The sequence below is a fragment of the Bombina bombina genome, chromosome 2 (genome assembly GCF_027579735.1).
Source record: "Bombina bombina isolate aBomBom1 chromosome 2, aBomBom1.pri, whole genome shotgun sequence".
NCBI classification, from domain to species: domain Eukaryota; kingdom Metazoa; phylum Chordata; class Amphibia; order Anura; family Bombinatoridae; genus Bombina; species Bombina bombina.
In genome coordinates, this window is record NC_069500.1 from 1,418,737,338 (window position 1) to 1,418,764,162 (window position 26,825).

At 39.9% G+C, this 26,825-nt stretch overlaps 1 protein-coding gene across 4 annotated transcripts in view; it reads right to left on the reverse strand.

Moving 5' to 3' along the window:
* Positions 1-24,332: 24,332 nt before the first annotated feature.
* LOC128650432 (probable N-acetyltransferase camello) overlaps positions 24,333-26,825 on the reverse strand; it is a 45,855-nt gene continuing 43,362 nt past the window's right edge. For all 4 annotated transcript variants that reach the window (XM_053704375.1, XM_053704372.1, XM_053704373.1 and 1 more), the window contains exon 2: positions 24,333-25,558. In XM_053704375.1, the coding sequence (XP_053560350.1) occupies positions 24,872-25,531 (660 nt within the window). In that variant the 5' untranslated portion in view covers positions 25,532-25,558 and the 3' untranslated portion in view covers positions 24,333-24,871. The remainder of the gene's footprint in view (positions 25,559-26,825) is intronic.

Consider the following 26,825-nt stretch of genomic DNA (forward strand, 5'->3'; position numbering starts at 1 on the left):
GTTAACACAAGTAGAGGTTTGGTTTTACCACTGTGGCATGAGGTAACACACACAGATCAGCGGCCATTTTGATGGCTACAAACATAGTATATACCTAATAGACGTCATCCTTGTTAGATTCCATTTCCCAAACAGTTAAATGTCTACTGACGCTCTGATCCTGAATGCTGGATTTAAGGTTATTGAGGAGTACAAAGTAAAGTAAATAGAACAGCACAATGTTATAGAAAGATACAAGCCCAATAAAAGGGAATAATTCTATGTTCTGATTAGATACAATCTGTAAGGCATAATGAGTCATTTTTTGGAAAGGATATTACATACATAGCTTTATTTTCATTCTTAGACCTGAGAAAACTCAACTTGCATTATTGTAGTGCCTGCTTAGACAGATATATGATAAAACAATGTCCTGAAAGTCAGTGGGTTTAAAGGGAGTGTATGTGTTATATAGGCATATAAGGAGCACTGGCAGAATATATACACACATGACAATGCCAAGTGTATGAAAGGGAAATGTCTGTGATGCATGAAATTGTTAAATGCATATCTTTTTATACCTATTAGTTTTATACAATGTAGTCCGGGATATTTATACAATGTAGTTAAGGACATTTATACAATGTAGTCAGGGATATTTATACAATGTAGTTAAGGACATTTATACAATGTAGTCAGGGATATTTATACAATGTAGTTAAGGACATTTATACAATGTAGTCAGGGATATTTATACAATGTAGTTAAGGACATTTATACAATTTAGTTAGGGATATATTTATTTTTCTTGCTTTTATGTTTGCACTGTCAAATCATCTAATGTGTTTTATGGCTGTATGTAGCTAATATCTCTTTTTGAAATGGTTATTTATATACACTGGTTATATATATGCATGGCTTGGTCATTTATAATCCTAATTAACTTTATGTGACAATATACAAATAAAGCTTGCTTAATACAAAACAGATATTTCAGTTGTCTTGCTATAGAATAACATATTACCAAGTCTAAACATATAGTGGTGATGAGTCTGACCTGGTATATTTAAAGGGGCAGCAAACACCTTATTTACGAAACTTTTCTCCAATACCCAAACTCCATTGATTACTTGACTTTTTTGGAGGGGCCATTCTGGGCTTCTGCAGAAGACAAAATTAGCCACAGAAAATATTCAATTTATACTAACATAATGACTGTTATCTGCTAAAACCAATTAGAGCTTTTCAGTACAACTTGCTGTACAGCCAGTTTTTGCCTATGGAGATTTCATGGCAATGTGCTGGATTTTATGCACTTGTTGTGTGTGCCTGAAACACCAGAACTCAATAATAAGATGGGAGGGTCCACACGTTTGGCTATATAGTGTATTTTACTTTAACATTTCTTCAGCTCTGTGAACAGTTATGCTTCAGCCAATCTCTTTACTGTCTACTGCATGCTGGCATAATCCAGCCAATCAGCATCATTAGTGCTAAATTCACAATTGGTTTTACTGTAATCTTGACTCCTCAGTTTGCTCCTTTACAGTGGGATGTGGCTACTGAGGACATTTTGAGGTAAAATAACATATCTATAGAGACGTTCATGTGGTATTTTCTAGTCAGCTTTTTACAGATATGATTCATAACTTTTAAGTTATTTAGCATTTGGGTATTATGTCCCTTTAAAAATCATGCTAGATGAAAACATTGGAAGATCTGGAAAAATAAAATCATGTTGCCCATAACAACTGAGCATATATTTTTGGGTGACTTTTTTACACAAAACAAGGGCGGGTCTCATGGACTCTTGCCATCATGAAAGAAATTTGTTTATTAGGTAAGCATAAGATGGTGAGAGTCCACAAGCAGTCACATGTGGGATCCAATACCCAAGCTGTGATGTCCATGAGACCACCATGAAATAGGGCCGGAAAGAACAGTTAGGTTAGGTAAAGGCACTAAACAGGCACTAAAGCTTCAAGAACTTACCTACCAAAGTATCCTCAGAAAAGGCAAATTTATCAAAATGGTAAAAGTATGTAAAGATGACCAAGTAGCAGTCTCGCAAATCTGTTCAATGGAAGCCCATGAGGTAGCAACTGCTCTTGTAGAACGAGCTGTAATTCATTCTGGGGGAGACTTCCCAGCTACCAGATATGCTTTGCAAACCAAAGATTTAAGCCAAGCTAATTGCAGTAGCTTTCTGTCGTTTGTAAGGACCAGAATAAATGAACAATGAAAATAATTTCTGAATTTCTTAGTGGCTTGAAGATAAATTTTAAAGCCTAAACTACATCTAAATTATGGGGTAATCTCTAGTGTGTTCTGGTGATGGACAGCGAGAAGGAACTACAATTTACTGATTTACATTATCAGAAGAAACAACCTTAGGAAGGAATAATAGTTGGTTCATAAAACTGCTTTATCCCATCTAAAGGAAAGCGTTCAGTACCCAAGGATCTTGAACTGAATTTTCCCAAACCTCCTGAAAAAGGTTCAGTCTGTCCCCACCAGAGCAGAGTCAGAATGGGGGGCCTCACCTTAATGCTGATTTGGAGGAAGGGATAGGTATTTTAGTCTGTGTGGACGTAGACCAAAGGGAACCAAGGTGATCACAGTGTTGGTTATGCAAAACTGGGCAATGAGCAATAAAGGGATTATCTATCTTTTTAAACAATAAACATTTTGGAGTAGACTGTCCCTATAAATTTAAGCCAGTAAATATAAAATGACAGGTTCCCATTTTTTAGGTATTTTTTTCTTTTAAAAAGTGCCAAAGGTACTTCCGGTAGGCGGCTCACCAAGATGGCCACAGCTTCACAATGCTCCGTGATTGAAACTGGCTTATGAATGCAGAGTGGCAGAATCCCCAGCCATCCATACCTCCCTTGGCAACACGAGTGGCCGGGAAAACTTCAGGATCAGGGTATTACAACTCCTGGCCTCCGTGAAGGCATTAAAAAGTTAAAATTCCCCTTTGGGCCTGCAGACGTGCTCGCTCCGACAGACAAGACGGCGCACATTACTGAAGCCATAATTGACATCTTTGCACCACTATTAGATTCCCTTACAACAGCTGTGCGGGAGCTTCTCTGTGTGATGCGAGAGCGCTGCACACCCGAACACACTGAAGCAACTCCTATATGTCCAACTGAGCCTCGGCAGACCTCACTAACTCATTTGGAAGCAGACACTTTGGGTACCGGCATACCCCAGCTGAAATATCTGACTATGTTGGAGGGAATAACAAACTATATGACTGTCTCTCAGACACTGATTTACCCCACACTTAATAGCATAGATAAACTCCAGGTCTCAGGACTCTTAACATTCAATAAAAATGTGGGTGCTAACGGCTCCGCTGTCTATGTCCCGAATCCTTCTTCTTGCTCACCTGCCGTCAACTTATCATTGTGCCCAGCCAGCGCAGCTGAACAATACCCTAGTCAGGCAGAGAAGAAAGACGCTGCAACTCCCGAGAAAACTGCCACTCAAGCTGAGATATATACACGGGGAGCAGACAGCGATAATGTGATCAATGCTGCACAGAGTGGTGGACAAGCCGCAGCTGCATCTGATCTGCCGCCTGATACTAATTTTCTGCAAGCCCTGAAGTTGGAATTGAGATGGGGTAGCTGTCTTTTAGGTGCTTTGCTATACTTAACTCCCGCTATTAGGCAGCTCATCTCCCCTCCGCAAAAAAGCTACATTCTCCTAAAGCATGGATTTCATGCTCCATCCCGTTCTGGAGTCGGGTAATCTGTTTCTTGTTCATAGCCCTATGCTCCAGCTGACAGAGTATCGAGAAAACTTTAAGAGCTGATATATTCGTCTAGTTTATATACTACTGTAAAATGCCCAGCATCTTTGAATGTCTGCATATATTTGTTTAACCCCATTAAATATGTAAACCTGTTGGTCAGCAGCTGCTCTGACTTGTCTTCAACCTGGCTGTGTTGTGTGTGTGCTGTTGCTGTTACACATATGCTTGGTTTTATATGAGCAGGCTCCTGTCTTATTGTTAACTGTTTTAGGTTTTGGTTTTATTCATATGGAAGGCAAGAAGATTGAGGCTTTGCATACAGGACACTCTCAGTGCACGGATCCTTCCTTATTGTTTTTGAACTGTCTATAGCAACACTTGTGTTTAACGACAGTTATTGACTTAACCCCACTGCTTCCGAATCTGCACCGGACTGATTGATGGCTCACTAGCATGAACTGCTTATTTATTTTGCCTCCCTTATGCGTAACTGGCTGATAGCTTTGTAAAAGACTCCTTAAGTATTTGACCCTTCAAGCTCTGAAGGCTGGTGCTCACGAGTTCAACACGCCACTGAAGCTGATTTATAGATTGTAACTACACTGCAAGTGCAGGGGAGAAGAGTGGCAGAAAATACCGCAAATAAAGCTAGCAGAAGTGACAACTTGATTAACTTTCACTCCACCTCAGACTGTCATCAAATCAGGAATAAGTAGCCCTGCATTATTATGCTATACTATTTTGCTTACATTTAAATTGTTATGTTCATTAGAGGTCGAAAATTTTGCACTAGAATCAGCTTAAATGTACTTTTGTTACTGTTTATATTTTCTTAAAATCTCACTTGAGAATTACCCGTATCTTGCAATCTAGTATTTTCAGATATATCCCTTTATAGTCAGTACACTAGTACTTGAATCATCTTAAGTTCTGATTACTTCTAGCACAGTTTAAATGCCAATACTATTGTTTAATCATATTCTGGGAATGCTAAGTAGGTGCTAGTCAGGACAAATCCAGTCTGGAATGGAAAAAGCAAGGCTCTCATTTTCTATATAGGTACATGTATTATACTGCAAAATGGAGTCTGGACCTTGAAAGTTTAATCCCAAATAGTTTCTTATTTTGCACATACGTAGAAATGATGTATTCCAGCAGTAATTGAGCTCTAACAATTTGCCCACTGCTCACTCCTGAGAATGTTTTTTATCAGCTGTAATTTTGAAATTCGAATCTTTGTAGGAACCTATTTAACCCCCCTCCATGCGTAGGATACTGTTTTATGGACACATGCATATATTAAGTAACTTTTATCTCACATAATGCTCTTCTGGTTGGGCTGTTATACATATAAGTGCTGCAAATTGTTTTGTCTTTGCTCACTGGTCATGACAGGTTAAACACTCCCATACGTACAGAGAACTGACTTAAACCTGCACTTAGGTCTCCTCAGAGTAGCATACCTATTTTTACATAGCAATGTGCCTATTGAGATTGCCGTCTACACACTTCAAGCACTAGTGGGGACTTGTTTGTTTTTGTTTTGTTAGTGTAGTTTAGAAGTTTTAGTTATTAAAAAAGGAAATGAGAGAGTTAAGGCATTAGGCAAGGATCAAATTTTGGTAAATATGGTCTCAGGCAATGCACACGTTCTTATACAGATATCAAATGTACTACCATACTTACGGACTCTAACTTATCAAATGTGTATCTCAATATCCCACACTCTAATATGTTTTGCATTATGTGTTTTCTACATAACAATGTGCCTACTGAGATTGCTGTCTACAAACTCCAAGCACTAGTGGGGACCTGTTTGTTTTTGTTTTGTTTGAATAGTTTAGAAGTTTTAGTTAGTTATTTAAAAAAAAAAAGAAAACTGAGAGAGTTAAGGCATTGGACAAGGATCAATTCTTGGTAAATATGGTCTCAGGCAATGCGCACGCTCTTATACATGTATCCAATGTACCATATTTCTGTACTCTATCTTATCAAATGTGTATCTCATTATCCCATACTCTTGCATGTTCTGCATTATGTGTTTTCTTGACATTGTTAATTATAATGCGGCTAAGGTTGACCCTAAATAACATCAATATATATGTATGTAAATGTCTAAATACTATATGCCAAAGCTCTCTTCAATAAAAAGAATTTAAAAAAAAAAAAAAACAGTGCCAAAGGTGCTTAGCACAGTATGTAGTGCTAAATGGTGTATGTGATTATGTCCCAAGGCTATATATAACACTTGTACATGATCATGCTAATAGCTTGATTAGAAATACAAAATTCAGACAGAACAAAGTCCAAGAACTAGAGGATTATCGCTTCAATGTCAAAAAGTACCCTGCAATTGCTGAGATTGAACCAGAGTTTAAAGTACTTCTGTTATTAATAATAATGATAGACCTGTCTCGGTCTCCAAATGCAGGCCCTATTGAGCCTCTTTTATTAAAGCATTTTGTGCAAACATAAATCTGAGTACAGGTAATGAGCAAGCTAACCGTTCTTAGGTATGCTTCTGTAAAAAACTTGAATTTTGTCTTACCCACTCTCTGGCAATTGAAGCTGCTGTGAATGAGCGTTCCGCCTATATGTGTGTGTGTCGGTCCACAGGAGCAAACAAACAAACAGAGCTTCCCTGGTCCCGCTCCCTCCTCGATCACTTTGAATGGCGGCTTTACACCGCTCCAGCCTCTGCATCGGACTTTGGTGTGGTAAGAAAATCCTTCCATCTATATACAGGTGTTGGTCCACAGGAGCTGTTGATTTCACTTGATCCCGCTCCCTCCTCGATCAATTCTCTGACGGCTCTAGTTTATTCAGACTTCCTTCCTCCAATCTGTAGCTGCAAACATTACGATAATTTCCGGAACTCCATCTCGCTCTTTACCCAGGGTCTGACTTCTGTATCAAATGTTGTCTGTGCTCTCTCTGCCCCAATGATATGCAAATCTTGTACGATCAGATGATCAAATGAGGAGCACCAGACTTAGATTCTTTGTATATAAAACTTAAAGGGACACTATACCCAAATTTTTTCTTTCATGATTCAGATAAAGAATATAATTTTAAACAACATTCCAATTTACTTCTATTACCTAATTTGCTTTATTCTTTAGATATACTTTAATGAAGAAATAGCAATGCACACAGTGAACCAATCACAGGAGGCATCTATGTGCAGCTACCAATCAGCAGCTACTAAGCATATCTAGATATGCTTTTCAGCAAATAATATCAAGAGAATGAAGCAAAATAGATAATAGAAGTCAATTAGAAAGTTGTTTATAATTGTATGCTCTTTCTAAATCATGAAAGAAAAAATTTGGGTTTCATATCCCTTTAACCTATATTCAGCTCACTGGCTTGTTTAAAACTTCATCAATTCCATAATGACAAAACACAGATAGCTCAGTATTTCTCCCGCGGAGCTATCTGTGTTTTGTCATTATGGAATTGATGAAGTTTTAAACAAGCCGGTGAGCTGAATAAAGGTTAAGTTTTATATACAAAGAATCTAAGTCTGGTGCTCCTCATTTGATCGTCTGATCGTACAAGATTTGCATGCTAATAGCTTGTTGGGCTATAAAAGTGCATGGTACTTACCTGTTAGCACCTTTATCTGCCGTGCTCACCTTAGCTGCAGAAGACTACTTCCAGTAAATGTCCTAAAAATATCCAAGCTGGAGGGCGCTAATAAGCAAAGGATACTCTATCTAAATGAAAATTCACAATTTATAATGGGACAATTCCCTTATTTATTACCAATAAATTCTTAAAAAATAGTAGTGAACTAATACAAAAATAGGATTAGTCACTACAGGGGATGTCTCCCCAAATAATAAACATGTGCACAAAGGAATGCACTGGGTGTTTGTTTACCACAAACGGCTAATGACTCTAGGTTTTTCAAAAGCATGGGTGGTTCCTTATTTGTGAAAGAAACCTAGTCTCTAAGTATACGGTGTATATAAAGTCACAGGGGGCGATTTATCATGACCCGAATTGGGCCAAGTACCCCTGTTTCCGCAAAACAGGAGTTAAAACCGCTGCTCCTTTACTCAAACGCCTCCTCTGAGGCTGCGGAAATCAATCCGCTCTATCGTGTATGATCCTCCTGCTAGCTAGAATCTATAGGGGGCTGCATTGCACAAGCAGTTCACCAGAACTGCTTGTACAATGTTAAATTCTGCAATGTCCGCCAGACATTGATAGATCGGCCCTACAGTCTCAGATGGATAAAATATATAGTGCAGCAGCACTCTCAAAACGGATCGTCTTACCTCCGTGAAGATGCAGACCAGCTGATCTTTACATCACACTCGGTGTGGTATCTCTTTTCAAACTTGCGCAAGTTTATTACCGGGATCAAGATGTGTACCTGCCTTCCGGGTGGTCTTCCTTACCTCTGCACTTCAGTTTGTTCAGTACGCAAGGTTTTGCTCCATGAATCGTCGATCCGGATATGTAGATTTATCCGTTCCACTCTCACAAAAGTGGACGAGACTGGAAAAGAATTGTCAGAATCAGACTTGCTGACATCGCCTTCAATGCGTTTCACCCGTATGTGGGCTTTGTCAAGATGCTAGGTGTCAGTTAAGATCCGGTTTAAATATTGTTTACTTTGTCTCCATTTGCCCTCAATTGTGGGTTGTCAAGGTGGTATTTTTAAGGGAGTATTGCCCAGTGCACCTTAAAATTCCACAGATTTATAGGGTTTCATATATACAGACGCACACAATTCCTGTGTACATCTTAATGCTTGTAACATACTCCAGAATATGTACATAATTTAAAAAACTATAACGTTAGATTACTTAACTAAACTCTTCTGTTTCGATTTGTTACATTAACACCATGATGATTTTACAAATTTTAAAAATCGATTAATGTAATAATACACCAACTATATAAAACATATCTGTATAAAATATATTATCATGTTTAATAAATAATAATAAAATAAAGGTACAAGATAGAGGGAGGAAGAGTCATCTAAACAACTTATTATCTAACTATATCATTAATTAATATTTATGTTAAAAATAGAAAGAATTAAGGCCATTTGGAAAGATGGTGTTGAAATTATATATGAACTCTGCCTCCTTCCTCAGGGGACTATTCTCAAAGTTCCCACCTCTCCAGTTTGCCCTTAGTTTGAATAACCCCCAATATTTCAAATCTTTGAGGGGAATTCCATGATATTCCCTAAAGTGGCTAAACAAGGGTGTCTCGAAATTTCCCTTTTCAATGTTGCAAAGATGGCCCCTGATCCTATCTCGGAGACATCTTGTCCCCTATATATATATATATTGGGTAACAAGAGCACTATAGCATGTATATAGCACATTTGCATATACACCTGATTATATCATTGATCACGTATTCATATTTTAATGAAGGCACAGAGATTGGCTTTTTTAGAGCTATATCTGCAGGCACGACAAAGCAAGCAAGGAAAAAAAAACCTTTTACCTCGCAACCATTTAGATCTTTAAAGGGACATAAAACCCAAAATTTTTATTTCATGATTTAAGTAGAATGTACAATTTTAAACAATTTTCCAGTCTAATTCTATTATCAAATTTGCTTCATTCTCTTGGTATCATTTTTTGAAGGAGCAGCAATGCACTACTGGTTTCTACCTGAACACATGGGTGAGCCAATGACAATCAGTATATATATGCAGCCATCAACCAGCAGCTAGAACCTAGGTTCTTTGTTGCTCCTGAGTCCTTCTATACACTATCCTTGGATATGGGGAAACGTTGTCTCCCAGAACAGGGTAATTCTTAATCAGATGCCAATGTTTACTTATTGGTTTTCTCATTTTGTTATGATCATCGCTATATTCAGTAACAAAAAGTTCCATTTAAATTCCCTAAATCTCCTTTTTCTTTCCTTTTATATTCTAATAGTTGTTTTCTTTCTGTATTTCCTGCTCTAGTAGCCGTTCCTTTTATATTATCTATCGTAAATCCTCTTTCCTTAAACTTCTCTTCTAAAATTTTAGTGTGTTCTTCAAAATCAACTGCGTTTGAGCAGTTTTTTCTTAGTCTAAGAAATTGACCCACTGGGATGTTATCTTTCCACTTATAGTAGCAACTAGATGCATGTGTATATAGTTATTTGAGTCCACTTGTTTAAAGAGGATTTTTGTTACAAAACTCTCATTGCAAACTAAAATTTCCAAATCTAGAAATGTTACTTTTTCTTTACTATATTAATAAGTGAAGCTGAGACCTCTATTATTGCTATTCATGGATAAGAAAAATTCCTTAAGTGATTCCTCAGTACCCCTCCAGACAATTAGAATATCATCAATGTACCTTTTAAACAATACGAAATTCACACCCAGCTCTGCAAACTCCAGGGATCTTTGTTCCCAGGCAACCATAAAGAGCATTGCATAGCTGGGTGTGAATCTCGTACCCATGGCTGTTCTCTCAATCTGTAAATAATATGTTCTATTGAATGAAAAATAGTTATGCTCTAGGATAAATTGTATACTCTCCAATATGTAAGCACTTTGTGCTGGTGGTAATTCTGTACAGCTTCTATTCCTAAATTGTAATTGATAACCACTGAAGAGACATCACATGTTGCCGACCCTCCTCCCACTCAGTTTCCTGCACGATCATCAATACACTGGTGGAATCTTTGAGGTAGGAGTCTAAATTGCTCACATATTTCTGCAGGAAGCGGTCTACATATTGGGAGAGGATAGAGTAGATCTAACCTATCCCTGAAATAATTGGTCTGCCTGGGGGGTTGGTGAGATTTTTATGTATTTTAGGCAGGAAATAAAATATTGGTATTCGCAGATATTGTGTTCTTAAAAAATTGTCCTCTTTTCCATTAGTTATACCCTCTTTCTTCCCTTTATTGATGATCTTTATCAACTTCTCTGTAAATTTCTGAGTGGGATCTAATTCCAATTTTTTATATTTTTTCCTTATCATTTAGCAATATCTCTGCCTCCATAATTACTACTGCTTGTTTTATAATTATCTCACTTTCTTTTTATAAATTATTTTATAATTCCTTCTCTTTTCTACTCATTTTGTTCTTGATTTTCTTATTCATCTCATTACTTTTTCTCAAATCCGCAAATACCAGTCTTTCAAATTATTCAAGGTTACTTCCTTTAGCATATGTTGGGTAGAACTTGGAATTATAATTTTAGATCACTATATATAACATTTTTGTTTGGTTCTCCCTAATTGATCACACTACCCCTTGGTACTTCCCTATCCAAGGGATTTTTAAGAAAGAATATCTTTCTTTACATTTACATGAGTTTCAAATGTGTTCATTGCTTTAGTTGGAGCAAAGAAAAGATCTAAACCTAGAATTCTTTCTTCCTCCTTAGTCAATTCTGTTTTACTTATATTAAAAATACCTTTTTGGTCTTTTTTTATCTTAATCTTTTTACCTACTCCATTACCCTCTAGTCGTCTTTTTCTTAACCTTGGAGTCTCCATTAGGTCTTTTGAGGTGCCCTCTTCAGAGGTCTCTACACTAAAAAAATGAACCTCATCTTGAGTCAATTGTGGTTTCTCTTTATTTTCTATTTGCAATGGCATGAACCTATTTCTAGTGGGTACTCTCCATCCGTTCTCCTCCCTCTCATTATAATAATTCTATATTGACTATGGTTATTTTAAATCCTCTCCCTATTTTCATGATATCTATTGTGACTTCTATTATAGTCAAATCTATTAGTGTAGTTATTTCTTCTATTTTGATACCCGCTATTCTAGTAAATGTTCTGCGGTTGCTTTCTATGATCATACCAGTTTTTTCTATTTTGCCATCATCTGTCATTATTATATTCCATGTATTTGTTATTATTCCTTATATTTCTCTTTTCATGATGTACTTTCCATCCCTCATTTTTTGTCTGTTATTTCTCTCATTTCTTCAATCTTATTGCTATTGTTCTCTATACTAGGATCCAAACTTGAATCTTTCTCATCTCTTTCCATTTTTTTCCATTTAGTGGCTAAAATGTCATCTTTTAGTGCCTCTAATCTATCTATAATAATTTTCTGTTTCCCTTTATAAATGTGCTCTTCCTTAGAATTCTCTAGCTGTCCTTTTATATTCAAAATCTCAATGTTAATGATAATGTGTTCTAGACTTTCTTTATTTGATTTTTCAGGATCTCTATTAACCTGTTTGATGCTTCAGTGAGAAAAATATCACACTCTGTAGAACTATACTTAGGGGGAATATACAAGTTTTATTAAATTTCAAACCTCTGGTGATAATCCCCTTAACTATATATCTCTCGTAAAATATAAGCTCCATTTTCTGCTTCAGTTCTTTAGCCATAACTTTTTCTAAATCTTTAATTAATTGATTAATGTCAATATTGGTTTTTAACTGTTGATCTCCTTCTGTTTTTTGCTAAGTCAGACAGTAATTTTGGTATTTTTATATGATACAATATGTTTCTTGGATTTTGCAGCTAATACACTTAGTGGAAGAAAAAGGATATCATTAGAAAAATGGTTAGTGTAGCGCAAATAACCTAAACCTTACTCTTATGCGACTCTCAAAATACCTATCCCCTATAAATAAATATCCAAGCTGGAGGGCGCTAATAAGCAAAGAACCCTATCTAAATGAAAATTCACAATTTATAATGGGACAATTCCCTTATTTATTACCAATACATTCTTTTAATACATTCATATAAATACACAAGAGACAAATATGCACAGGCACCAATAAGCAGCTGGCTCCCATTAGTGTAGGATATGTGCATATTCTTTTTCAATAAGGGATACCAATAGAACAAAGCACATTTGAAAATAGAAGTGAATGTAAATGTGTCTTAAAATCATATGCTCTATCTGAATCATGCAAGTGTAATTTTAACTTTCCTATCCCTTTAAGCACTGCCAGTTTATTTCCTTTCCTCTACTCCTGTAGGTTGGCACAGTGTGGAGTGTCTTTTATGTATTAGAGGGAATGTACTGGTGTAATGCTCGTGGGATATTCCTCTATCAAAACCAAACTTGGCCAGTAGTCTTCTTATCCTGGCGTCAAGTGGAGTGATAGGAAATATCCCAGAGCAGAGAAAGTTTGTAAAATGAGGTAAGCAGTACTCACAGTAGGCAGGGCAGTCCTTAGCGGCAATAGGAAGGAAATCCGGTAGTATAGCAGTACAGGGGTAAACCAATAGAAGGACAAGGAGCAGGCAGGAGTCAGCAACAAAGGGAAAACCAAGAGTATAACAGTTCGGGGTAAACCAATAGAATCGTCAGACAAGCAGAGTTCAGCAACAGTATATCAATCCAGCAGATTAGGGGTTAGGAAAGCAGTGGTCAGAAATGGAAATTTCAGCAACAGTATATCAATCCAGCAGTTTAGGGGTTAAGCAGGCAGAGTAGTCAGACAGGCAGAGTTCAGTAACGTTATAACAGTCCAGCATAAACAGATAATAGCCCCTAGGAGCACACACAGTAACACCTATACTTGGGCAGTGAAAGGTAGAAAGTGAACAAACTTACATAGGTGCAGGATTTGCGCCACAGGAGAGCCTGACCGGCTTCAGAGGAAAGAGACATGCGGCGATGACGTCACCGCCGCACGCACACAGGAGCCGACTCTTCCCTGGCAATGGCCAGAGCAGAAAGCGCTGCATCCCTGGCAACAGCCAGAGTGGCGTGACATAGCCCCCCTCTCAAGGGTTCCCTCTGGGAACCAGTGTCGGCTTCAAAGGTGGAGCAGCATGGAATCTGGAAACCAAAGATGGAGCATGCTCATCACGGGCAGAAACCCAGAAACAATCTGCCATGGAGTAACCCAATGTACAAGATACTGTAGTTAGAACATCATAGAGAAGAGTGCCAATGAGTGTTCTTTGCCAGCTCAGCTAGGGGTAACAACTCAGACCAGTTAGTATGGGGAGAATTAACAAAGGTTCTGAGATAGACTTCGAGATCTTGATTCATCCTCACAGTTAGTCCATTAGTCTGAGGATGGTAGCCAGAAGACAAGGAAACAGTGGTTCCAATCAACTTGTAAAAGGTTCTCCAAAAGGTAGAGATGAATTGTGGACCTCTGTCGGAAACAATATTCACGGGAATGCCATGAAGTCGTACCACATACAACATAAGAAGAGACGATAATTCTTGGGCAGATGGCAGTTTCTTTAAGGGTACAAAATGGGGGGGCGGAGCTAACTGCCGTACAGAACAGTCGCCACTACAAAGAACTCCTCTATAGTGATCCACTAAACAAGTATATTTTCTTTATTAAAAGGAAGCCTTAACTTCTAAACCTGTGTGGATGTTCTTAGGCAAGCATACCTTAGCTGAACTTAGACTGTCAGATCGCTGCCAAACAGCCGGACCTGCCCAATCTTTGGAACAGCCGCAAGACTTCCATAGTGTGGAGGCAGCCAGAAGTGATTGCACTGTCGGGACGGAGGTGAGACTCTTACAACATTTATAAGTCTTACTATACGACTCCCGTCCAGATAAACTCCCCTACACCTTAGCCCACGCTAACTAACTTGCTTCATCTTGCTCCGGAGGGTCGGGGATCCGCTCCGGAGCACAACTCTCACCACCGCATTAGGGGACAGACCTCTCCAGGGGACACCACTTCTAAACCCCTCTTAACTCGGGGATACCAGTGAGAGAGATCAACAGTTGGGCCACACCGGACAGCACATACAAAGTTTAGCTTCTAGTAGCCTCTGCCACAGGTCCATACAGAGGAGATCTGACTTTGACTGTAATTTCACTGTGGCGCGAATCGCCATTTTCTGATCAATCCGCACATAAATCAGAGCTGCGTAGCAGATGTAAAGCAGAGGCTGGGAATCCCTTGTAAGACATTCAGTCCGGTTACTAAACCAAAGTGATTGGGAAAATATCTTGGCCAAATTACACATTTCTAACGACCTCAGCACAACAAAAAACTGACAGCTATTTTAAAATCTCAGCTTTATCAACCAGCTGCTACAGTACTTTTTGGCTCTAGAGCAAAAGGGTCATACATTTTAAATATATATTCTCTTCTCACAGCTTGGGGAACTTGTTCATACTCTCTTTCCCTTCCCTTTCCTGCAGGACTACTGTGCCTTTGGGTCATACAATAATTCCTTTCCCTTCAATCGTCTGACAGAGACACCTCCCCAAGGGAAGGAGAGTAAAATTCATAGTAGACCTAGTGCAATCCTTAGGCCTCTCTGCTGACTATTCATTCCTTACAGTGATCCTGCACTGAACAGGCCTGATCTACACTGCAGTAATCTGTGTCACCCCTCCATATCTCAATCTTTAGCAGCCTCACATACAAGTGTTAAAAATCACAATACATTCACTATGTCTGGCTAAGCGGCCCACATGCTAGGGGGGGGGGGCTGAGGGGATGTGTACAATGCCACAATCTTAGCTGTGCTTCAACAAAGGATAACCCTATTCCACTGAAGGAGTTAAACCTGGTTTGCATCTCATCAACTCTAATTGTGTTTTGAGGATAATTCCAGAGCTAGATTTATTATTGTTTTTCTTCCTCTGTGAATGAGACAAACGGACTGTTGTAGACCACTTCAGCACCTCAGGTGACCCTATTCAAACCCACGCAGCACTAGTGATGGAGTCTAACTCCTTTCCTCCTTCTAGCCCAGAATCGTCATCTTTATCTATGGCAGCCTTGCAAAACCTACAAAATGGAGATCACTCCCAGGCATCTCCATCCTTTATTCTTCAGTCTTTGAAAACACTGTTGGATGACCATCATGCCTCATTTTCAGAGAAGCTGACCTCCACAATTGCTGACCTAAAGAAAGACTTACACTCCACCACTGAGAGGCTTGACACTGTCGAGCGTAAGCAGGAAGACCTCGTGGTAGAGCAATCAAATCTTCTCAACTACACACAGATTCTAGCAGGGAATATCACTGAATTGGAAGAGAAAATGGCGGACCTAGAAAATAGGTCCCGCAGGAACAATCTTCAAATTAGTGGTATACCTGAAGAAATTACCAACTCAGAATTGCTACCTTTCCTAATGGAATATTTCACACTCTTAGCCAAACCCCAATCTCCCACAGAAAATATGGTTGACAGAGCTCATAGATCCCTGAGGCCTAGAGGATTACCTTCTGAACAGCCAAGAGATGTCATTGTGCGACTGCACTTCTATACATATAAAGAACGTATACAAAGAGCAACGTTTCGCAATCTTGATTTGCCTGAAAAATACTCCAACATCAAGGTGTTTGCCGATCTATCTCCCAGAACCCTTCAACAGAGGAAAACTTTCAGTGACATAACAAAGAATCTGCGCCAACACAACATCAGATATAGATGGGGGTTCCCCACTAAATTGCATGTTTCTAAAGATGACCGTACTTTCACCATTACATCCGTTTCTCAAGGCCTTGCTCTACTGAAATCTTGGAACCTAGGCTTTGTGTCTGTGGAAGTGGAGGAGGACATGCTACACAAGGAAAACAGGAGGAAACAAGTCCCTCCTCTGGCTGGATCCTCACTTTTGCTGCCAACTCAGTCCTCTCAGGCTTCATTGAGGCCTTCAGCCCCAATCTGGAACCCTATGCCCCAACCTGAGGGACTTTGTGACAGTCTGGTCACACATGGTATGAATCTGTTCTCAAACTGTTAAGTTTATAAGTTGAAATGTTTATGATATTTTTCCATGTATTAAATGTTTTCCATAAAGATGGAGGAAAACAGTACACCATTATTATAAGTTAATTGCCTAGGGTTTATAATCTTTCACTACCACCAGGTACACTTATGTTTAACAGGGTGCATATTATGTCGCAGGAACTTGTGTAGAGACCTTGGGGGAGTGGGGTGGGGGGGTGCGTGCGTGTGTGTGTGTTAGGGAAGGGGGGGGTTTGTCCCCCTCCTTTTTTTTTGCCTCTGCACAACTGATTCATGAGCTGTGATACGCTTCTAACATGTTCTTCATTTACAATGTACCTGTAATACCTGCTAGGTGCCTTAGAATGATGTCAAACACTACTGTTAACTCCTTACAATGTTCACTTAAGTTAATGTTTAAGATATTTGATTTAATTGTTTTGCCTGCTATTACAATCTTATGGTATTGCTGCTCTGTTCATTTTGACAAAAGTGGATATGTCGTGGTCAACTAAGATAATGCTCATGGTAAATGGTTTATTTGTTATGGCCTCCATTATAGTTTAGCAGTACTACCACTCTACCGTGACCAATAGGGGCAGACATATCATGGAACCTTTTGCACTTTATTAAGTTCATACATAAAATAATATGCAATTACCACTACACACCTCATTATAGGATAAGGGTTCATTGTTGTTATTTAAAAAAATAATAATAATAATAATTTAATTCTTATTGTATGCAGAAATGTTGGGTTTACTTAAATGTGTGGCATTTTCCCCCTTGATCCCTCCCCCTTCTTTTTCTTTTTCCCCTTTATTTACACTCAGTTCTCACTCAGGCACTTTCTGGCCTATAGAAAAAGGAACTTAGGCGACAAAGGCCAGACAAGTTACACTATACTCCTTATACCGCTGGGTCCATTCAGTGCTTTTGAACATAGGAGCCCTTCATACCTCCCCCCCCCCCACTCATTTACCCACTTACTTTCACAATCACCCATCCATTCGTCCACCTATTCACCTATTTAATCACAAAATCATATATGCTAGGTCTTATTATTACTGTTGCATATATATCATATTTTAACGAAGTGAGGCCCAGACAATCCCCTTCCCTACCATACACCCATTTATCTATTCATTCACCCATCTATTCATTTAATTGCTTTTATCTGTCCATTTACCCATTTGCTTAACTATCAGACTTCACCTCATTCATCTACCTATTCCCCACCCATATACTTACGCAAGTTGTGTTCCTTCGAGGTTATAGGTTACACACTACACTTTAAAAACAGACTACAATTAGTTTTTTCATTACCTACCCAATCACGTACTCAGTCACTCATAAACTCATTCCTTTAACCATTCATCCCTTTACCCACCTAATTACTCAGTGACTAGGTTGCCTCTTGAATTAATCATTGAAGTTCTGAACTATTTTTCAATAGATCATTATTCACTAAATATTATTATAGATCTCTGGTAAATTTGTGTACCAGTGACTTTTTGTGTGGTTTTTCCTCGTATATACCGCAAAATTAATCAAAGTTATTTACCCTTCCCTTTGCCCTGACAGCCTTGCTACCTTCCAGAGTGTAGCTTACGCAAAAGTTTTTTTTTTTTTCTCCCTTCCTCCCCTCCTCCCCTTTCTCCCTTCCCCTTCCTCCATGATGTCTATTTCCTTTTTTTTCACAAAATGTTAGGGGTCTTAACTCCCCCACTAAACGTAGTCTATTATTCCGCTCACTGTAGTATTTAAAAGCACAGATTGTCTTCCTACAGGAGACCCACTGGCGAACCAACAAACCCATACCTATTCATTCCTCCTATTTCCCGGTAGTGGAAGCAGCCTCCTTTACAAAAAGAATTAGAGGCACAGCCATATTGGTTCACAGAGATATTACTTATGAGAAATTACAGGTATAAACTGACCCCCAAGGGAGATTCATTATATTGGTATATAAATTAGAGGGTAATATTTATACCTTGGCATCTTACTATGGTCCAAATTCATCTCAAGTCAGACACCTCAAAAAGTTTTTAACTCGTCTAGAAAAAGTAAAGCGGGGTCTTTTATGGCTTGCCGGTGATTTTAATATGGTCATAGACCCTATGATAGACAAAAAATTGCTGCACCATAAATCAATAGACAAAGCTACTATAGATATGTCCAAAAAATTCTTCACCCTACTAACTTAGGCCAACCTCTTTGATGTGTGGCGTTCCTTTAACTCTACCAGTAAGGATTACACATATTACTCCTCGGTTCATGATTCTTATTCTAGAATCGACTTCTTCTTTAGTAACCCTTGGCTTCTAGATAAGATAGAGAGTTCATCAATTGGTGAGGTGACTCGGTCCGTCCACAGACCAGTATCTGTACATTTTTCTAGAGTGTCAGAATTAACGTCTAGACCTCCTTGGCGATTAATGGACTCATTGTTGTCAATCCCGGGGAATATAGAAAGATTCGAGTCAGAGAACAAAACAAAACTTTATGCTAAGATATTGGCTGAACGCCTCAACAAACTGATTCCATGTTTGGTGGTCCCGGACCAAGTGGGTTTTACATTGGGGCGACAGAGCCCTAATAACACAAGGAGGCTGCTAAATGTATACTTTGAAGCGGGTCGGCTCGGTCAGTCATGCGTTGCGGTATCCCTGGACGCCGAAAAGGCATTTGACTGGGTCGACTGGTTATATATGAAGGAAGTGTTATTGCATTTTGGGTTTACACCTTCTATTTGCACCAAGATCTTGGCTTTGTACTCCAATCCATCAGCTAGAGTGAGAGGTCTTGGCTTTTTGTCTCCCGAATTCAAGATCACAAATGGAACCCGACAAGGGTGTCCTCTATCCCCTTTGCTCTTTGCCCTTATGATTGAGCCGCTGGCGGAGGCCATCAGGGGGTCTTCTGAGATTTTGGGGATCCCAATCTATAATACTACCCAAAAGGTAGTCTTGTTCGCGGATGACTTAACTGTCCTAGTCACCGACCCATTGCAATCACTACCGAAGCTATTCGGTTTGCTAGAAACTTTTTCTTCTATTAGTATGTATAAGTTAAATTACACCAAGACTGAAGCATTCGCTTTAAACATCTCAAGCTCAGACCTCCATACCTTAAAACAACAATTCCCCTTTGTCTGGTCCATTAAACAGTTAAAGCACCTTGGGGTCATATTATCACAGGATATTTCCACCATTATAACTTCTAATTTCCAACCCTTACTACGCAAGTTTAAAGATTACTTTACAAAATGGGATTCGCCAAATATATCCTGGTGGGGTAGAGTGGCTGCTATCAAAATGAACCTCCTGCCAAAATTAACATACCTCTTTCGATGTCTTCCTCTTCCTATACCCAAGAGCATTATTTCACACTTTCAGCGACTGTGTAATAACTTCATTTGGAGAAATAAACGCCCTAGAGTGGCAATGAAAATTATGTCTCACCCAGTATTAGCTGGAGGCGCAGCAGCTCCTAATATTGCGGCATATCACGAAGCATCAAGGTTAGCCCATATTACAGCATGGGGTAAAGATTCTTCTGAGAGTAGATAGGCAGAAATTGAACAGGCATCTCTGCCACGGGTGTTTATTTTGCGAGATCTAATATGGATCCCGAAACACTCCATAAAACCGGAAATTAGTACGAATTATATTATAGCTTCTAATTTAAAGTTTTGGTATAAAATTCATCATAGAACTAGAATTGCTCCACATCCCTCCCCAATTCATTCTATCTCCGGCCTATTGAGTGCCCTGGCAGACTCACATCCTTTAGAGTGGGAACTTTTGGGGATTCAATCAGTAAAAGATCTGTTTTCAGATGCTGGCCTATTTACAGCCATTCAATTTCAAAGTCGATTTCCCTCCTCACCTTTGATGAACTTTGAATTCTTCAGACTGTGAAACTTTTTACGGGCTTGGGGTTTCACTTCTGGACCTCTAAGATCCCAAACACTCTGGGAAGCTAAAACTCTTACCTCAAGGGTGTTCTCCTTTGCCTATTCTGCTATAATACAGGCACCTTTGTATAATAAATCTTTCTATATAACACACTGGGAAGGCGCTTTACACTTTGAGGCTCCTGAGAATGCCTGGAGATCCGCAACTCTACTCACCAAGCGTGCAGTTCACAGCACCACCTACTTTGAACTTTACTTCAAGATCCTGACGCAATGGCACTATTCTCCCTTACGCCTGTTTCAGATATCCAAAACAACTCCCCTCTATGTTGGAGGGGCTGTGGCAAAGTTGGCTCTCCCACACATATGTGGTGGGAGTGTCCCAAGATTCAAAGACTCTGGAATAGAACTTTATACTACTGCTCTAAATTAGGTTTGGTGGAGACTAATCGCCCAGTTGCAGCATTGTTCCATTTAATTTCTGATAAGATGCCTAGACACTTAAAACTTCTATGTATATATATTTTCATGGCGGTTAAGCTAAACATTGCTAGGGCATGGCTCCAATCTAAGGGCCCAAGATGGAGTCAGATTAAGTCCACTATGGTACATATTGAAACAATGGAATGTGCGGTGTTTGCAGCCAACAATAATATCACGATGCACTGTATGTGTTGGGAAGCTTGGCGACAATGCCTAGAAGGAGTGATTGCTGAATGCTAGTGGGTCTCCTGTGGAGATTTAGATCTAGAATTAATTGTGCTCTTTGGATATATGTGGACGAAGTCACTGTCTCCTCTCATCCCCCTGCCCGCCCATCCCCTCCTTTTCCTCCCCCCCCTACCCTCCCCCTTTTTTTTTTTTTTTGCAAGGCTGCCACAATCCCTACCCACCTTTAATACTTAGAGATACCTTGCTGTCTTAGACACGTGGTCTGAGCTCTAGTTTGATTTACATAAGTCGGTCGTCAGAGAGCTTAGATAGCTAGTTTCACTTATTACCACCATTTGCCATCATCTATCCTTTATAATTCCTCCCCTATTTCCCTTAACCAATGCACAATTTTTACATACATAATGTATATGCCGAGTTTTTCCGTTTCTCAGCAAAAGCTTGTTATTACTGTACATTTTAATATACATGTTTATATTATGTCTTATTGTTATTTAAATATTGAAGAAACGCTGCAATACCTAAAAGTAAAAAATGTATGAGGTTTGCCTAATCTTGGGACTCTAAATATGACATACTACTGAATACTAGTACTTTGTAATTGGAAATTAATGTGTATTATGTTACATCTCAGTTTATTGTGCGATGATGTTCTTTTCTTATTTGTATGTCATATCTTTATACACCTCAATAAAAATTATTTAAACAAAAAAAAAAAAAGGGTACAAAATGAGCCAGTCTGGAAAATCGATCCACCACAACCTAGATAACTGTATGATGGTCAGAATGGAGGGAGGTCCACAATGAAGTCCATTGTTATGTGTGTCCAAGGCTGTTTGGCAATGGAGTAAGCCAGAAGGCAAAGATTGGGGAGTCTTATTGGCAGCACAAGTTGTGCAGGCTTTCACATAATCCTGAGTGTCAGACTCCATGGTAGGCCATCATACATGTTGGGAAAGAAGCTAAAAAGTCCTTATCAAACCAGGATGTGCCGAAAGTTTACTATCATGAGCCCAGGATAGCACAGGGGTGCGTAGGTTCAGAGATACAAAGAAGATATCGGGAGCCACGGGGGCTTCAGGAGGCTTTCTAGACTGGGGACGTTGCAGTCTTTGAAGAAGAGAGGTGTTCAGTTGAGCAACCTCACAGGAGGGGGGTATGATGTGTTCAATAGGAGCTTCAGAGGAATTACTAGAGTGAGGAATTTGACAGGAAAAGGCATCAGCCTTCTTGTTTTTGGTCCCAGAAAGATAAGAGACCACAAAGTTAAAACGGGAAAAGAACAAGGCTCACCTGGCTTGTCAAGGATTGAGTCGATGAGCAGTCTCTAGGTACGTTAGATTCTTGTGATCAGTGAGAATCTGAATGGCATTGGCGGTATCCTCTAGCCAATGACGCCATTCAATGAGGGCCAGCTTAATGGCTAAAAGTTTACGATTACCCACGTCCTAATTTCTCTCTGCAGGAGTAAAGCATTTAGAGAAAAAGGCTACAGTGTGCGACTTGAAGGTCGAATGATCCCTTTGGGTTAGAACTGCTCCAGCTCCTATCTCGGAGGCATCTACCTCTAAAGTGAACTGCAAGTCAGGATCAGGATGGCGGAGCACTGGAGCAGAACAAAAGGCATTTTTCAGATGAGAGAAGGCATCTACGGCTTCAGAAGGCCAATTCTTACAATCTTTGTTCTGTTTAGTCAACTCAATGAGTGGAGCGACTATTTGGGAAAAGGTCTTTATAAACTTGCGGTAATAATTGGAGAAGCCCAAGAATCTCTGTAGTAGTTCCTTTAATAAAGTGGGTTAAGGCCATTCTAGAACTGCTGTGAGCTTTGGAAGGATCCACGGCAAAACCCTCCTTTGAGATGACATAGCCAAGGAACTGGATCTGAACTTTGTCAAACTCACATTTTTCCAGTTTGGCTACCAGATAGTTGTCTCTAAGACGTAGAAGTACCTGTCTCATTTGTTCATGATGCTCCTCAAGGGTGGAGGAGAAAATAAGGATATCCTCCAGGAAGACGATGACAGTGTGATTGAGGAGGTCACGGAAGACATCATTGACAAATGCCTGGAAGACTGCAGGGGCATTACACAACCCAAAGGGCATTACGAGGTATTCGTAATGCCCTGATCTTGTGTTAAAGGCAGTCTTCCATTCATGCCCTGGGAATATACGAATAAGATTGTACGCCCCACGTAGATCCAACTTAGTGAAGTAGCGAGCGTCTTGGAGCAAATCATAAAGTTCAGTGATTAAGGGAATAGGATAGTGATTATTGATGGTGATGTTGTTTAGGGCTCTGTAGTCAATACAGGGTCTGAGCCCACCAACAATCCAGCAGTTTAGGGGTTAAGCAGGCAGAGTAGTCAGGCAAGCAGAATTCAGCAGCAGTATATAAATCCAGCAGTTTAGGGGTTAAGCAGGCAGAGTAGTCAGCCAGGCAGGGTTCAGTAACGCTATAACAGTCCAGCATAAGCAGATAATAGCACCCAGGAGCACACATGGTAAAACCTATACTTGGGCAGTAATAGGTAGAAAGTGAACAACTTACATAGGCACAGGATTCACGCCACAGGAGATCCTGACCGGCTTCAGAGGAAAGAGACATGTGGAGATGACGTCACCGCCGCACACACACAGGAGCCGACTCTTTCTTGGCAACGGCCAGAGCAGCAAGTGTGGCATCCCTGGCAACAGCCAGAGCGATGTGACACCTGGGAGCCATAGATTGTACCTAAGTGGCACTCTAGGTGGTGCTGGGCGTGGGCACAGATCCTGCTTGCTCACACCTGACACACAAAAGGAATAAAGTCTCTCACACATTTACACCACATCTTTGAGTGCACCTTTGGTTTACTTAAAAGGACAGTCTAGTCAAAATTAAACTTTCATGATTCAAATAGGGCATGCATTTTTAAACAACTTTCCAAATTTACTTTTATAATCAAATTTGCTTTGTGCTCTTGGTATTCTTTGTTGAAAGCTAAACCTAGGTAGGATCATATGCTAATTTCTAAGCCCTTGAAGGCCGCCTTTTATCTCGATGCATTTTGACATTTTTTCACAGCTAAACAGCACTAGTTCATGCGGGCTATCTAGATAACGTTGCTCACTCCTGTGGAGTCATTTATGAGTCAGCACTGATTGGCTAAAATGCAAGTTTGTCAAAAGGACTGAGATAAAGGGGCAGTCTGCAGAGGCTTAGATGCAAGGCAATTGTCTTTAAATAATGGGTCACGTGACCTTCTGGATATTTAGTGATGTAGAAATTCAAATTATTTATCTCACTATGTACATGCGTTAGAGATTTAAACAAGGTGGGTTTTAAAACTACAAATATATATTGATATACTCTGTTCAGTAGGTTTTACCATTTTATTTCTCATAGTCATCATTTATTATTGCAATGGTGTGTTTGGTCATTTAAACATGTTAATTATAAAAAGTTCATTGTAAACTTCATGAATTGAGATTATTGGATAAGTGAAAACACCTGAATGTAATTACAGGCAGCAATCATCATCAGTACCGAATCAATTAGCTGCCATGTTTTAGTTATGTTTTGTAGGTTGTACGTCCATGAAGTTGTCTGAAACCCATTAAACCCCCTTAAAAAGCCAAGTAACTTTTCCTGTAGGTCATATACTGACTTCTAATGACTTTGAATAGTTTTCAAATGAAAGTCAGAGAGCACCTGAGTTTGCATTTAACGTTATTGGATTGAAGCATTGATTGGGTTACAAAAACAAAAGAACTTTTAAAATCTGTTATATTATGAGAAAAATGCCTTCCCAGTTTTAGATCTTTTTGTTAATTAAAAAAAAGTCCTTGTTACTAATTGAAATTTTTTTCTGAATTAGATTGTGGTATATGATAATATATGGTTAATTGAAATTGTTGTTAAGGTTTTATGTTATATTCATAACATAGAATACAAAAGTTTGTTAATCTTCCAAACAATGAGGGAAGAGTCACAGCACTGACCTTCTTGAAGCCTAAATGCTCATAAAGTTTTTGAGCAGCAAATTGTATTATAGATGTTTCTAGACTCATAACTCTGCACCTGTGTTGTCGTGCAAAGTCAATAGCCTTCAGACACAGAGCTTTGGCTATTCCTTGTCCCCGATGATCCTTTGCAACAGACATACGTCTGAGCACCATCTCTTCATTGGAATCTTGGGCTGTTTGGACTCCCACCATACCTACAACTTTTCCATTAGACTCAACCACCCAGAAGCAGGAGCGTTCCATCTCCATGTAGGACTTCTCAATATCACGCAGGTCTTCTCTCTTGCTCTTTTCCACATACTGATTGAATTCACTTTTCAACAAATGCCAGCAAACAGCCAACATGGCAGCCAAGCCTACTAGGGACAATAAAAAGGACTTGGAAATGAAAAGCAAGATAATAAAAAACACCAAAAAAAAGATGTTAACTTGTGGGTGTTTCAGAAAGTAGAAGGCCGAAGCAGGAACAAGCCCAAACATCCCCTCTGCAAACAGAAGCCGAACAGCATCATAGTCACTGTTGTTGTATTTCCGGATAGAAAATTTGGCCATGACACATTAAATGATGCACAGAGTATTCTGCAAAGGACAAGAATAAAATATGTTTACATCAATGGAAAATATTACCTCACTTTGCTTGAGACAAGTAAAACTGCATTTGTTCTTTTAGTGTGATTGATGTGGGTTGGTGCTGAATTTATACGTTTTCAAACAAATTTAGATATTTGGTTTAAAAAAAACAAAAAAAAAAACACAATTAACTAACAAACTGCACCACTGCCATTTTGTTTGTCTGGGGAACCAAGCAGCACCTGCGGATAAGTAAGGGGAAGTATATGGCACAAAGGGAGCCGATCTGGCAAAGCAAATAACACCAGGGGACAGATAAGGGGGAGCCGGCAGCATCAGGGGAAAGATAAGGGGAAGTCAGCAGCCCCAGGGAACAGATAAGGGGAAGCCAGCAGCACCAGGGGACAGATAAGGAGAAGCCAGCAGCGCCAGGGGACAGATAAGGAGAAGCCAGCAGCACCAGGGGACAGATAAGGAGAAGCCAGCAGCACCAGGGGACAGATAAGGAGAAGCCAGCAGCACCAGGGAACAGATAAGGGGAAGCCAGCAGCACCAGGGAACAGATAAGGGGAAGCCAGCAGCACCAGGGAACAGATAAGGGGAAGCCAGCAGCACCAGAGAACAGATAAGGAGAAGTCAGCAGCACCAGGGAACAGATAAGGGGAAGCCAGCAGCACCAGGGAACAGATAAGGGGAAGCCAGCAGCACCAGGGAACAGATAAGGGGAAGCCAGCAGCACCAGGGAACAGATAAGGGGAAGTCAGCAGCACCAGGGAACAGATAAGGAGAAGGCAGCAAAACCAGGGAACAGATAAGGAGAAGGCAGCAAAACCAGGGAACAGATAAGGGGAAGCCAGCAGCACCAGGGAACAGATAAGGGGAAGTCAGCAGCACCAGGGAACAGATAAGGGGAAGTCAGCAAGACCAGGGAACAGATAAGGGGAAGTCAGCAAGACCAGGAGACAGATAAGGGGAAGTCAGCAAGACCAGGAGACAGATAAGGAAAAGCCAGCAGCACCAGGGGACAGATAAGGGGAAGCCAGCAGCACCAGGGAACAGATAAGGGGAAGTCAGCAGCACCAGGGAACAGATAAGGAGAAGCCAGCAGCATCAGGGAACAGATAAAGGTAAGCCAGCAGCACCAGGGAACAGGTAAGGGGAAGCCAGCAGCACCAGGGAACAGGTAAGGGGAAGCCAGCAGCACCAGGGAACAGATAAGGGGAAGCCAGCAGCACCAGGGAACAGATAAGGAGAAGCCAGCAGCACCAGGGAACAG